This window comes from Naegleria lovaniensis (assembly GCF_003324165.1).
Source record: "Naegleria lovaniensis strain ATCC 30569 chromosome Unknown tig036, whole genome shotgun sequence".
Lineage (NCBI taxonomy): Eukaryota > Heterolobosea > Eutetramitea > Acrasida > Naegleriidae > Naegleria > Naegleria lovaniensis.
The window spans coordinates 409622-423208 of NW_025407856.1; the positions used below are offsets into that span (position 1 = coordinate 409622).

At 37.9% G+C, this 13587-nt stretch overlaps 7 protein-coding genes across 7 annotated transcripts; 5 read left to right on the top strand and 2 right to left on the bottom strand.

Moving 5' to 3' along the window:
* Positions 1-247: 247 nt before the first annotated feature.
* C9374_008523 (uncharacterized protein) lies at positions 248-2430 on the top strand (the record flags this gene model as incomplete). Its single annotated transcript, XM_044698609.1, has 2 exons — positions 248-1376; positions 1448-2430. 2 exons carry the CDS (start codon positions 248-250, stop codon positions 2428-2430), a joined length of 2112 nt encoding a protein of 703 aa, XP_044545642.1.
* Positions 2431-2628: 198 nt separating this feature from the next.
* On the top strand, positions 2629-3496 carry C9374_008524 (uncharacterized protein; the record flags this gene model as incomplete). Its single annotated transcript, XM_044698610.1, has 2 exons — positions 2629-2749; positions 3039-3496. The coding sequence occupies 2 exons, from the start codon at positions 2629-2631 to the stop codon at positions 3494-3496; spliced, it is 579 nt and encodes a 192-aa protein (XP_044545643.1).
* A 136-nt stretch (positions 3497-3632) lies between these two features.
* Positions 3633-5275, bottom strand: C9374_008525 (uncharacterized protein; the record flags this gene model as incomplete). Its single annotated transcript, XM_044698611.1, has 2 exons — positions 3633-4569; positions 4665-5275. 2 exons carry the CDS (start codon positions 5273-5275, stop codon positions 3633-3635), a joined length of 1548 nt encoding a protein of 515 aa, XP_044545644.1.
* An 848-nt stretch (positions 5276-6123) lies between these two features.
* On the bottom strand, positions 6124-7932 carry C9374_008526 (uncharacterized protein; the record flags this gene model as incomplete). Its single annotated transcript, XM_044698612.1, has 2 exons — positions 6124-6555; positions 6694-7932. The coding sequence occupies 2 exons, from the start codon at positions 7930-7932 to the stop codon at positions 6124-6126; spliced, it is 1671 nt and encodes a 556-aa protein (XP_044545645.1).
* A 171-nt stretch (positions 7933-8103) lies between these two features.
* Positions 8104-11862, top strand: C9374_008527 (uncharacterized protein; the record flags this gene model as incomplete). Its single annotated transcript, XM_044698613.1, has 5 exons — positions 8104-8535; positions 8629-8916; positions 8985-10003; positions 10105-10873; positions 10924-11862. The coding sequence occupies 5 exons, from the start codon at positions 8104-8106 to the stop codon at positions 11860-11862; spliced, it is 3447 nt and encodes a 1148-aa protein (XP_044545646.1).
* Positions 11863-12143: 281 nt separating this feature from the next.
* Positions 12144-12903, top strand: C9374_008528 (uncharacterized protein; the record flags this gene model as incomplete). The annotated part of the gene is made up of 4 exons (XM_044698614.1): positions 12144-12269; positions 12399-12463; positions 12549-12702; positions 12781-12903. The coding sequence occupies 4 exons, from the start codon at positions 12144-12146 to the stop codon at positions 12901-12903; spliced, it is 468 nt and encodes a 155-aa protein (XP_044545647.1).
* Positions 12904-13132: 229 nt separating this feature from the next.
* C9374_008529 (uncharacterized protein) lies at positions 13133-13444 on the top strand (the record flags this gene model as incomplete). Its single annotated transcript, XM_044698615.1, has 1 exon — positions 13133-13444. One exon carries the CDS (start codon positions 13133-13135, stop codon positions 13442-13444), a length of 312 nt encoding a protein of 103 aa, XP_044545648.1.
* Between the last annotated feature and the right edge of the window lie 143 nt (positions 13445-13587).

Below are 13587 nucleotides of genomic sequence, written 5' to 3' on the forward strand. Positions count from 1 at the left end.
ACGCCTTACAAAAAATACTAGTGCAACACTTTCCATCTAAAATTTTCCAGTCGTAACACCGCCGTGATGTGACATCTTTCTGTTGTAACGAGTTGAGGCAGAATAATAATTCAACGATGCCGTATACGACACATTGAGAGGTTACCTCTTGACTAATTGTTTTGGAACTTATTTCGAAAACACTCAGCACGTTAAATTCCAGAACCAAGTGGAAAATACAAGAAAATCACAAAAAAAAATTCAACACATGTCCAAAGGAGGTAAAGGACTGGGAAACGGTGGAGCAAAAAGGCGCAGACGAGCGTTATGGGAATCTCAACCACGAGGATGGTCGACCATACGACTCTTAACCAACCCCATCATTGGAACTACAAATCCGGAAAGCACTCGATTAGTAGAGCCTTTGAAAAAGAAGATCAAGTTTTCAAGCTCATCCATGAATATTACTGGCGAAATTATTTCTCACCCATATTCCCATTGGTTGAATTCGTTAGTCTTGCTGAAAGTGTTTGAATATCTTCCGATGAGCGATCAATTGAATTTTCGGTTGATCAACCATTCATCGTTCAATACCGCATTGGGAATTTCATCATCGTCTCTGTGTTGGAAATTTAAAACCATGATGGAAGGCGCATCTTCAACTTCATGGTTTGGAACTAGTAGTACGAATCAAGCAACACAACAAACTCCTTTCCATCAAGAATACTTTAATATTCTCTCATCGGGTTTGAAAGAAGCTCCTCATCTCTATTCTCATCAATTGATTTTAATGTTGGAACCTCTCGCTCATCAAACCATTAATCTTTCAACCACTTGTTGTTCTCATTCCAAAATGAGCAATGCATCTACTGAGAAATCTTTAGAAATGGGCAGAGAGGATGAAAACAACGACATGATGAAGACCACTAGTGAGCATGACAAGCAACAATCACTTGCGTTGCGTCATGTGATGCATGGATGTTTACTAAGCGTGAATGCAGCATTGAGGAATTTAATGATTAAGTATTCAACTCTATTCACAAATCAAGATCCTTTCCAATCACACTATCGAGACGTTTCAGATCCCAATATTGAAGAATTATTGAAGAATCAAGAATATGTAGAATTATTTAAAACAGGAATTGTCTCATACAGACAATGGATTGGATATGGTAACAAGTATTCACAATCATCGAAATGTGAAATTAAGATTAAGAGAAAGAGTGTTTTGAAGGATGTAGATTCAAACCCTTACATTTACTTGGTTCAACAACATGGTTTAGGAATTAATTGTAGAGAGGGAACCAGTGACCAATATTACCAATTGGTGCAAAGGAAGGGCCGAGCAACTATTCCCATTCTAGAGAGTTTATTTTATAGAGAACCCACAGGAGAAGGTACGTGAGATGATCTCTCTGTTTTATTCTCTCAAGTAATCATTCATGTTTTTTGCTTTTATTTCGAACAGCACAATATCACAAAAGAAGATTGCAAAGAATTTTAGACGAGTGTGAGCTACCAAGTGAGTGGAACACGAAGAAGTTTCTTTCGTTTCTCATGCTTTGTTCGAGCTCATTATTGAATAGCATTGAGAATTGTGAGTTTACAGATACCCTTAACAGAATTAAACCTGTCATGACGATCCAGGAGGACGAAAATGAAGAGTGCCAAGACGATGAAGAGACTTACGATCGTGAAAATCCTTACCTCCAACAGCGACCAATGCTGCTTTATGCCTATCATGAAAACATGAAACAAACAGATTATGAAGTAGCTGGGATTGAGTTTATGGACAAATTAATATCAGAATTTCTAAATCCAACACGAAACAAAGGTATTGCACAAATCAGAGAAGGTGTGACATGTTTAAGGAAAAAGCTCAACTTCTTGTGCGCAAGGGTCAATTTGTCAAAGATGGAACCTCCCCAAGGATGCATTAAATTGATACAAGATCTTCAAAGCAACTTGGTCACAAGACATGAAAGTTACTCCTTCTCGACATGTATTGGAGAGTATGTAACAGAACAAGATAGTTATTCTAAGGTCACTTTTAGAAGATTAGAAAAACCAGAAGAATTAATGACTCTTGTTCTTCAAGGAACACAAGTTGCGGGTTATGGTGATTCCTTCGTTGATTTTTCAATTTCAAGTACAACTGAACAAGACGGAAATTCAGCCACAACTCTAGAAATGTGTTATTCTAATGAGAAAGACCTTTTTGACGATAATTGTAGCAAGTCTGGATTTTTAGAGCGTTTGATTGGTAGCCAAAGGATCGCTCAATATTCATCCATTCAAATTGCCTTTAGTTTGCTCCATGTCATGGATCGACCACATCACTTCTTAATTTCTGACTTTGGCCAAAGATCTACAAGAGATCATGATGTGACAGATGTATGGAATTCTTTCTTGGAGAGATTTTCTGACAAGCTGTATGAAAATGAAGATTAATAATACTCCTCCTTCATGAACCCCGAAATCTCAAATCATAAAATAAAAAAAAATATTACAAGTATGCAACAATTGAAGGTGCTCAAGCTTAACACACCTACTTGCAAAAAACACTTTCGGAATGACAGGAAAATTTTGGACAAGCCTCGAATTGTAAACTTGTTCTTGCGACACGTGTCAAAAAAAATTTAAAAAAAAATGCCCAAGAAACAAGACAGTACTTCCACTCCGCCTTCTGTTTCTGCTACTTCCACTGCGAGTACCGTGGAGGCGAAGAAGGTCAAAGATCAATCATCATCATCATCGGCCAGACCAAAGAGTTGGTTTAAAATTTTATTCAGTTCCTATGTTATTTTTACCATCTTGATCGTTCTCTTCTTGTTGTTCATATGGCTCATAATTATTTGCTGTATCAGAGTGCGATCATTACTCAACACGATGGCAAATTGAAGAATTTATGGAAAGAGGGAAGCAAGGCTCAACCCTTGTTTACTTATAGATTTAATGCTCTCCCTTCTAATGTGGTAAATCCTATCAATGAAGTTGTGAGAATTGTGAATCAATATCCATTCATGAGGGATAATGGAATTAAAATCCAATCTTCCCAGTGAATGAATATGTCAATGTTTCAATCACTGTGGCTAACATTCCATACATTGCCTTGTTGATCGCCTTTGCTTACACCATGACTTCTAAATTGCCAGTCATTTTGGGACAAATTATTGAAGGTAATGGAAAGTTGGATAATTCCACACCAAGAGAACAACAAGCGAGAATGACTGGATTTGGTTCAAGAGCCGACGGAGCTCACAAAAATGCATTCGAAGCCTTGACTGGATTTGGTATTATTGTTGCTGTCACATTGTTTAGAATTGGATCCAACACTGATGCTCGCTCTTTGGAGTTGGCTGCTTCTTTGGTAAAGGAAAGCATTTTCTTTGTCATTGCAAGAACCATTTTCCAAGTGTGGTATCCATTGGGTTTGCCATCTTTTGTTAGAACCATTATTTGGGCATTTGGATGGATGAGCGTTTTGCAACTCTACATTAACAATGCTACTTTTTAAATAAATTGTGTTGTTTTATTTATTTTTGAAATTGAATGTGAGAGCTACCATTTGTGGCGATCTTCACTTGTGCTGTGGTGAGGTGAAAAGTTTGAAAGACACACAGCATAATTCGAACTTTCAATCTCTTGCCAGTTTATTGTTTATTCAACGACGACGAGGATTGATTTCCCAACCTTTGATGCAGATAATCAATTTGCTGGTGTTGATAATAAATGTGTTGCTTCAACTGTTGAATTTCAGCAAAAAGAGATTCCAATGTCACTGAGGAATACAAATTCGAAATGGGTGGCAAAGTGTTACTCATCGATGAGTTTTCAAACGTTTGATGTGGCTCAGAGGCCACAACGACCAAGTTTTGCTTGACATGTTCTGAGTCTATCATACTCGATTCAACCTTCACCGACTTGATCTTTGGTTCATGCGTCACGGCCATGTCACTCGAGTCATGATCTTCTTCATGTTCTCTCTTTCTCTTCAAATCCGTTGATGCTACTTGAACAGGTTCTTGCTTTCTCTTCGAGTCCTTGTCGAGTTGAAGTCTACTTCTGGATCGAATCCAAAATGAACTGGAAACAGCAATACATTCATCGTTTGGATTCAAAATTTCAATATAACCAATTCGAGAGGAGGAGCTTCCCTTCATGCTTGTAATTCGTTGTGGAATGATGATGGTACATTCAAAGGTGGTGGAGTTATTCGAATTATTTGGTTTGAACACTTCCTTAGAAACAGTCACACCACTCGATGATCCATCCTTCAACTTTAACACACAAACACATTTCGAAAAATGTGGAGATTCAATGAAAAGGGAATCTCTAATGGTCAAATTGTAATCAGTGTCAGGTGGTGCTTTCTTAGAGTCATTTAGAATAAAGCCTTGAACACATTTGAATGTGAAATTCGAGGTTACAAAATGTTGGTTGTTAAAGCTGAGAGTTGGTTCTGGAGGGTTGCCATGTGGATGATGATGACTCACTTCATAGGTGGAATGAGATAACAAGTTTGAAGAAATACCAGAGGAGGAGGAGGAGGATTTAGAGACGGTCGATGCCTTGGATTGCTTTCTTCTTCTAGCCTGTTTTTGAGGTGTGGTCGTCACCGTAGTAGCAACAGTTGGAATTGGAATCATGGATGCGGAGCGAGACTGTTGTTGATCTTCTGGTACCTGAATAAGGGAAGTCTTATGGTCGACATGTCCACCATCATTAATGCATTCGATGAAGCAGTAGAGGAAGGCAATTCAGATTCATCACTGCTCAAATGAGGACCTTCTGAGGATGAATGCGAAGAGTGTGAGGAATCAGAATCTCCGTCTTGATGATGATGATGGTGCTGATGCGGATGATGATGATGCGGATTCATAACAGAATTCATGCTCGATGGTGAAGTTTTCATGGCAGTTTGGTATCGCTTCTTTTGAGGAAGCAACATGCTATTGGAACTTGGCAACGTTGTTGCAACTATGGATGAAGAAGGAGGCACTCGGGAAATTGGAACTACAACGTGTTGAATTTGAGGAAAGTCAGAAGGAGCACTTGGGATTAAATGATTCGTGGTTGTTGTTGGGTTGAGAGATCCGTTGCTGTTGTTATTGGAATAGTTGAGGCTTGTTAGATGAGGTGGAGAGCTTGGATGACGTTGTTGCATCCTCATCATCATCATGGGATCATTCCCGACCGATGATTCCTCAAACAGGTTTGATGGAGGTTGGTTAGGCTTGTTGTTGATATTGTTGTTATTTACATTACTAATCAAGGAGTTGTTATTGTTGGTCATGATGAAAGTTGTTCGTTAGTTGAGTAGAATCGGCTTGAGGTAGTCATGGAGCGAGTTCTGCAATGTTCTTTTTGCGGATTATTTGGTGCTGATTCAATATTGAATATTCAGTGATTCAATGAAGATGGAGGTTTTGGTTGTGATGTTTTTTTTCGAATTGAAAGTGGATTTTTTCTGAAATTTGTTTTGAGATTTCACTGTATCTATTTTTAGAATTTAAAGGTTCGATGAATATTTTGACAGCACATTGCTTTTGTGTTCGAACGAATTCTTAACGTTGGAAATTTTTAATTAACTGTGCTGTTGAAGAAGAGAGTGAAAGGAAATGGTGAACCTGTGAAAATATGTTTCCTCCAATTCAAAACGTGTACGTGTTTCTGCAAGTCAAAAACTGTGATAGAAGAGGAGCGGAAAGAGTGTTCCTTCCAGGACGCATGCACACCTCTGGGAATTTCCTCATTTTAATGCGTGCGAGCTGACCGGAACCAACTTCCTTGCCCTTCAAGGAAAATCTTTGAACTTGGGAACATGGAATTTGAGGGAAGGTTACGTTGGGCTGCAAGCAAATTCACAACAAAATCGTTGTAAAGAGTTCATCAATGACGAGACACGTCAAAGCAAAGGAATTGATTGGATCGGATTGGTCTTCTTTACGGTAAGCTCACTTATTCGAAGGTTTTGGAATCGATTGAACGTTGGGAGAGATGAGTATCAAAAGTCTGGATTCATTCAACGTTAAATATTTACAAACTGTAGAGTATGAAAGTACAACCTACTTCCAATCAAAATATGCTACAGTAAATCAAAATGATCATCATTGAGACAAGAACAACTTGTTAACTACTTGATCAACTCCATGGATAAAAGTTACTGAAAAGTATACATCCAATAAGGGCATAGCTTAGAAAATAAATGAGAATGAGATTAGAAACAATTTTTGAAGTGGACGTGAGAACAATGTGTGCTGAAAACCAGAAGAAAATGGGAAGTGCAGAGCTTACAAAACGTGTCAATACTTGAATGTGCATGATGGCTAAACCTTGTAGAATGAGAGCAAGCCAATAATAAACAAATACTATCATGGACTTGTTGTTGAGATAGTATGAAGTGGTGTCATTTGAATCATGTCGGGCTGATTGAGCACTCGATTCGCTGTGATCTTGTGTCTGTTGAGTATGAGGTTGGGAAGTTGGAGAGGTTGGTGGAAACAAGCCAAGGCTCAAAAAGAATTGCTTATTGTGACGAGCGTATTGTACAATGCCACTCAATGAAATGAAAATCTGGAATTGCAACGAGTTCATGTTGGAAAATGAACCAAGTGAAAATCATGAAAATTATTCAATTATGAAATGTCATTCGAAAAATGAAGGTTCATCATCGTGAATGTTGGGTAGTCTCCATTTCAATCATGCACTTACCACTGGAAATGCCAGCATAAAGTTTGGCACTTGTTTCAGTTCATAATACTTGAGGAACCCTACATTCCAATATTTACTCTGTACGTAACCGTAGAGATGAGGGATTGTTGACAAACACCAGGGATGAATTCGAGCAAGGTAATCCTTAAAATGAATGTTCACACTTGCAGGATGCCTTTTGGCATTGAGTGTTTCAATGATTGTTAAGGCAAGTTGATTAGATTTTTCTGTGCAAAATTGGTAGTATCCAAATGCCTGAAACGCAACATAGGGAAGCCACACCATGCTGCATCCAAATACAATATACTTGAGAAATCCCTTAATAGTGTTGAAACAATTTCTCGTCCAATCTTGTCTTTTGCTATTCTTCCACCTCAAAAACTCTTCCAGCATGAATTGAAACATGTAAAATCCAGCAAGAGCAATTCCATTGCCTCGTGTACATGTGGCAAGCGAGAAAAACAAACATGAGAGTAAGTGTCTCTTTCTCATGTGATAATACATGCCACACAATGAAAAGAGAGAAAACATGCTCTCAGTATACACGACAGACATGAAAACTGTGGCTGGATTGAATATGTAAAGAAGAGTACTCGTACGAACAAAATTTGTGTAGGCTGGATTCCTTCCAACCAGTTCCCAAGTTAGCTTGATAAACACTACCACTGATATTACAAAACAAATATTCGAAATCAAAACGCCACTAATCATGAAAGGTGTGACTCCATGATTATTTTGTACTTGGAAGTTAGTGACAGAGGTCAGAACTGACATGAAAGGCCTCATCACATACAGTGTCAAAGTTCTAATGGCCATTGGATAGAGAGGAAAGAAAGCAAAAAAACTCTCAAATTCATATTGACCCGTGCTTGCAATTCTCAAAAAGAAAACACCATCCCAATGAGCAAATCCTCTTCCGTAATATAAAGGATTTTCGAGAGTGTAATTAATTATTTTCATTTGATGCCCGTCTTCATTGATGTTGCCAGTAGCGTGATTGAAGAATGTATCCACATAGGAAGATGAATCATAATCTTTCACCAAATAATCCACAATGATGATCCACAAAATTATTGCAATTCTAAACATGATAGCGACACCAGTTAATTTGAAAATTAATTTTACGAGTGTATCATTTTGTGGTTGGTGATGGTTCAAAGTATGATCGGAATCAATTTCAAGCCTTGCATGTGCTTGTTCATCATGTCGACGGGAAGCTTGATCCGACGATGATTTCATTTTTCTCAACAATTCAATATGTTCAGGTTGCTCACATGCATTCTTTTAGCCACAGCTCATGAACACTTGCGAGATGTTTTTACATCAACTCTTTTGAAAGAGAGAATTATTCATCTCGCAAGATTTCATAGCCGCCGCCAAAATTTTTACAACTCTGCAAAACAGCAAAAAATGAGTACGGGCATACCTACTGCAAGTTTCCTGTCATCATCGGCATCAATCCGATTACCGAATAATACGATCAATAACAGTAACAATAATAGAAGAGTGAAATACAACTTCTTTCATCGGTTGGATCATGTGTCAACAGGATCAAATCAGGAGGAGCCCGAAAGTTTAATTGAACTTATGGAAAAAGAGGAAGAGAGAGCAAAAGAAGAAGAGGAGAAGAGAAAGCATTTTGAAGAGATTCAAAAATTGAAAGAGGAGATGGAGAGGCGAAAAATTTTGAAAGATGAATTACGGAATATGAGAGAAAAGAGAAAACAAAAAAGAGAAAAGAGAATTGCCATGAAAGTTTTACTGCTTATGAATGACGAACGAGCACGAGAGTTAAAGCCTCAATTTTTAGAGTTTAAGCATGGAAAATTGTCTCGTTATGATGTACGTTTCGACACTTGTTGATATGGAGAATTGAGGAATTTTATTATCGACGCAATGTCAATTATTGTTAATTTACGGATTTTTCATGAATAGTTCATGGCAGTAATGAAAGACTTTGTTTTAAAATATTCAGAAAAGGATTTTGGTTCACTGGCTGAGCCTCCTGGAAATTCCATGGACGACGATACCGGTACAGGGTTGACATATACTGAGTATTTTCAAAACTCTTCAGAAGATGAAAGAAACTTGGTACTTAATTTATGTGAGCTATTTAATGAAATTGACTTTGCAGGAGAAAAATACATCACTTGGGATGATTTCATGTCCTATTTGCTCGATGCTGTATCTGATCAAACAACAAAAGAGGATCAAATCAAAGAGGTAAGGATTTAATCATTGACGAGGAAACAATGTGACAACTGAATATTTTGTTGTCAATCAACACATAGTATGGTCTTTCGTTTGCTTCACCTGGCACAGAAATTGATGATGCCATTAAGAAAGTTTGCTATTTTGAAAATTGGGATAAAATTGTGACATGTGGTAAAACGAAACGATGTCGAATATATGAAGCAAACGATCTTTCTGTGGTGGCATCACTTCCAGACCATGATGGAGCCATTCTCCATGCAGAATACTTACCGGGCCCGTATGACCTACTTGTGACAAGTTCTGCAGATTTATCAGTGCGATTTTGGAATGCATCGCGGCTAGAATTTGATCTTGAATATATGGAACAACTGGACGCAACACAGACAGCTCTAAAGTTTTATCCTCGAAATAATATATTATTTAGTGCTTCCAGAACTGGAGATCTTACCTATTGGATTCATGGCACTCCACCCAATGACTACAGGAAGAAGACTCACTTGGAAAAGATGGTGGGGATTGGAAATACTCCAAAATATCAAAAGCAACAAAATCAAAATAGCTCAAAAGAAATATTCTATCAGAGTAGGAGAGTTAATGTTCATACTGATGTTATTACTGATATGATCACACTTCCAAATGACAATAGGTTAGTGACATCTTCGCTCGACTCCACCATAAAAATATTTGACATTGAAAAGGAGGTCAAAGTGAAGGAATTTCTTGGCCATACTAAGGGAGTGGTTTCCATTGCCTGGAAAAACGAGTACCATTTTCTAATCAGTGCGGGTGCTGAGCGGGAGCCGCTGGTATGGATTGCCAACGTTGAAAATCGTTCTCCATTTAGATTGAGAGATCAAAGAAGCCCACACCAGCACTCATTGATTGGAGTTTGGGCAGTTCCAAACACGCCACAAATTATTAGCGCAGACCATAGAGGTCTAATTAAGATTTGGGACATTCGAACACATAGATGCTCTCAAACCATATACACCGAGCAAAATGTTCCCAAGACTGACTTTCAAAACTTTTACCTTAATTCATTCACATATGTGCCAGCTCGTAAACAGATTGTGACAGCTGGTCGAACATTGAAGGTGTATGAATATGAGAGAACTGAAAAACCAAAAGGCTCCGATGACTATCCATATTTTGTTCGCTTTACAATCCAACAAATTTTCACTTCATGACATGTTCAAGAAAAGGAGTGAAAATATGGGATGCCTTAAGCGGAGCATGTTCAAAAAGTTTCAGAGACTTGGCGAGCTGTGATATCACAACTGCATGCATTGATGACAGAGGAAGAAAATTCATTGTAGGGACTCATGTTGGAGAAATTCTTGCTTTTAATTTTACCAATGCAAGCCTGGTAAAATCCATACCGTTATTCGATTCTGAAATTACCAGTATTACCTACTGTGATGATGGCTCCAAGTGCATCGTAGCAACTTCAGCAGAAGGAGAGGTTGCTACTGTGTTGGATCGACCAAGCTATGAAACAAGGGTTTTCAAGCATACACACAAACATGAAGTCAAGTGTTGTTCGTTCTCGAGAACCTATGCACTCACTGTAACAGGAGATTCAGCATCAAATTGTTATCTTTGGGACATGAAAAACTATTCCAAAATTGCAGAAATTAAGGGTCAAGGAGGTGAAATCACTGCACTTTGTTTTATAGGCGTATTGCCTGCTTTTATAGCTGCAGAAAACACTGGACGTCTCATCATGTACACAACACGACCATACTATTCGCCCAATATTGCTGTCCTTCAGTGGTACAACGAGTCCAAGTCTTCAGAAAGCAGCCCCAAAAAAGAGGAAGATACTATTATTCATTCTGAAACAATGACCACTCCTTTCATAACTGAAAATCCTTCCCTGACCATCACACCTTGCTCTTCTCAAGGTTTTAGATCGGCATACATCAACAATGACAAACCACAGCCACGAAAAGAGGAAAATGGTTTTGTAAATAATTATCCTGTCACTGCACTGAGTATGATTTTAACACAAACAAGTTGATCACTGGAGATGAAAAGGGATACATTTGCGTTTATAACTTGGAACCAATTATTGAGATGGCCCAAATAAGACTCTCTTCCAGAATGCTCTCCAACCAAAAAGTTCCATTAAGCGAGGTTGCCAAAATGAAACCAGAGAAATTGGCTCAATGGAAGGCACACAATGAAGCTGTTACGAAAATACAAGCTATAAGAGAACCAAATTGTATCATAACTTCCTCTCTCGATTGTTGTTCCATGATTTGGACAATGGGAGGAGAATTGATGGATTCTCTCAGACAAGAAACTAAAGAATGGAACGATACTGAATTTGACAAGATCATGGATGACACCTCCATCAATAACCCAAAACCTTTCAACTTTCCCATCAACCTTGAAGAGCGACGTAAAGAAGATGCTCTCACAGTTTCAGGTGTCATTGAGAAAATTACGAAACAGCTTCGATTAATTGGCATTTGGAAATCTACCTCAAAGGAAAGAAAACACACCAAAAAAGATGTCAATTCATTGCTTAATCAATTAGAGAGGACAGTATCACAAGGATCTTTTTCGTTCAGTTTTCGAAGGAGTCCACTTGCAAGCCCTTCTGTCTCTTCCACTCTTGTACAAAGTGGCAATTTATTCACTGCTGCCTTAGACAAGAGTCGACAACAATCGCCAGTGAAATCTCATCCCAAGACTGATGCACCTGAACTTCAATTCAGGGTTCCTGTAAATCCTCGCTCCACCTCTCCCATCTCTACCCTGTCTCCCATTCCTTCTTCTGGTACCATTAACAACCAAATGTTCCTCAAACGAAAACCCCAAAATCAACGTTATGAACCCTCTCGATCTGAGTCACCAAACTTTTTTATTGAGAGACGTCCCAATACAACAAGTTCTATTAGTAAGGCGAGAAAAAAGCCAATCATGTCCATCTCTAGCATGAATCGATAGGTTCAACAAAAAAAATGGAATCAAAACAACCAATATCATTCCAGACGAACAGATTCTCTCGAACAATTCACTCGAATTTTCCAAGTTTGACTCATTCCAACAATTTCCATATCTACAAGAGAGACAATTGTTTTGGCTCATTTATGGAATTATTCAATTGCAACTGTAACAAAAGAAGTCAATTAAGATCAACACGTCTATAAAAGGAAACATAAAAAAAATTCAATACATCCATAAAAGGGTCTAAACACTTGCTGCTTACAAAAAACAATAACAAAAAAATGGCTCCACGATCAATTCCTCAAACCTGTGCTGAACTTAAATCCTCTGCCTCTCGCTCTGTTCTCATCACTGTAACCCCTGATACCCATCTCGATAAATGTTTGATGGCCATGGTTGAAAATGATGTAAGTGTTTTGTACAAATACGTATCATTGTTTACTTCCGATTTCTGTAATGTGTTTTTGTGTGATCATTTGATGATGATTCTTGCTACGACCAATTCTCATGATGGATTTGATTGATAATAACCACAGGTCAGACACTTGATTGTTGTTGAAAGTGAACAAAGTAAGAAGATTGTGGGTCTTATTTCCGAACGGTAAGTTCACATCTTGTACTACTATGCTTACGAATGTGCTTATTTGTTGAAATCATACTTTTGGTAATAAATTGATGAACCATAGAGATATCCGTCTTGCCATCGGAAGCCCACTCATTCATAAAGATATGGATATTAAACAAGAAATTGATGAATTTGCAAAGCAATTGGCATCTACCATCATGACAAGATCTGTAATCTCTGTTAAGGAGAATGATTCAGTCTTGGAGGCTGCAAAGGTTTGTTTTTCAATGAATGATTTGTTACGTAACTTCCATTTTGAACTTGCTCATCCGTAATGTGTAAACTCCGTATAGATGATGAGAGTATCAAGAATTGGAGCTTTGCCTATTGTTGACGATAACGACAACGTTGTTGGTATTATTACACGTACCGATATGCTGGATCAATTGATTCGAGTGTTGGATCAGGAACAATAATTTCTCAAAAAATTAACTCCACACCAACAATTAGTAATAAAAACTTGATATCTGTTTAATTATTTGTCAAGTAGCATAAAAAAGTTCAATTCTCGCATTTTAGAAATACATGTAGGAACAAATTTACATAAGTGGGTTTTTACCTTTTTCGTCCGCGACTCATGCATATGATATTTAAATAGAAACAAATGGGTATTGCAAAGTCAATCAAAAAAAATCAAAAAACAACATGGTCAACTCACGTAAAGAAGACATTCCAGACTTTCTTATCAACGACCCAAAGCCATCCAAAGAGAAATCCAAGCTGACAGTGCTGGTGAAAAACCCCTACACGGCTACCGTTTCCAATGAGGGAACGCTCCAAGATAAGGAATTATCTCAAATGCAGAAAGGTATTAAGGAAGTGAAGGATATCTTTGTGGGACCAACCACTGAGAAAGAACTTAGGCAGGATGAGTCAACAACGTCACAGTCGTCAGGTCTCTTGGGCACTGTGTTGGGTTTCATTACTGGTTCAAACGCAAAGGAAGAAGAAAAATAATTCGTGCAATAAAAATTTAAGTGATGTTAAATTAATTGCATTGTGAGAAGTATTATTAAATTTACAATATTTGAAAATAAATTAATTTGTTGAAATAAATAGTTCAATAGTTCCAGGTTAATTTTGTACGATAGTATGAGGAT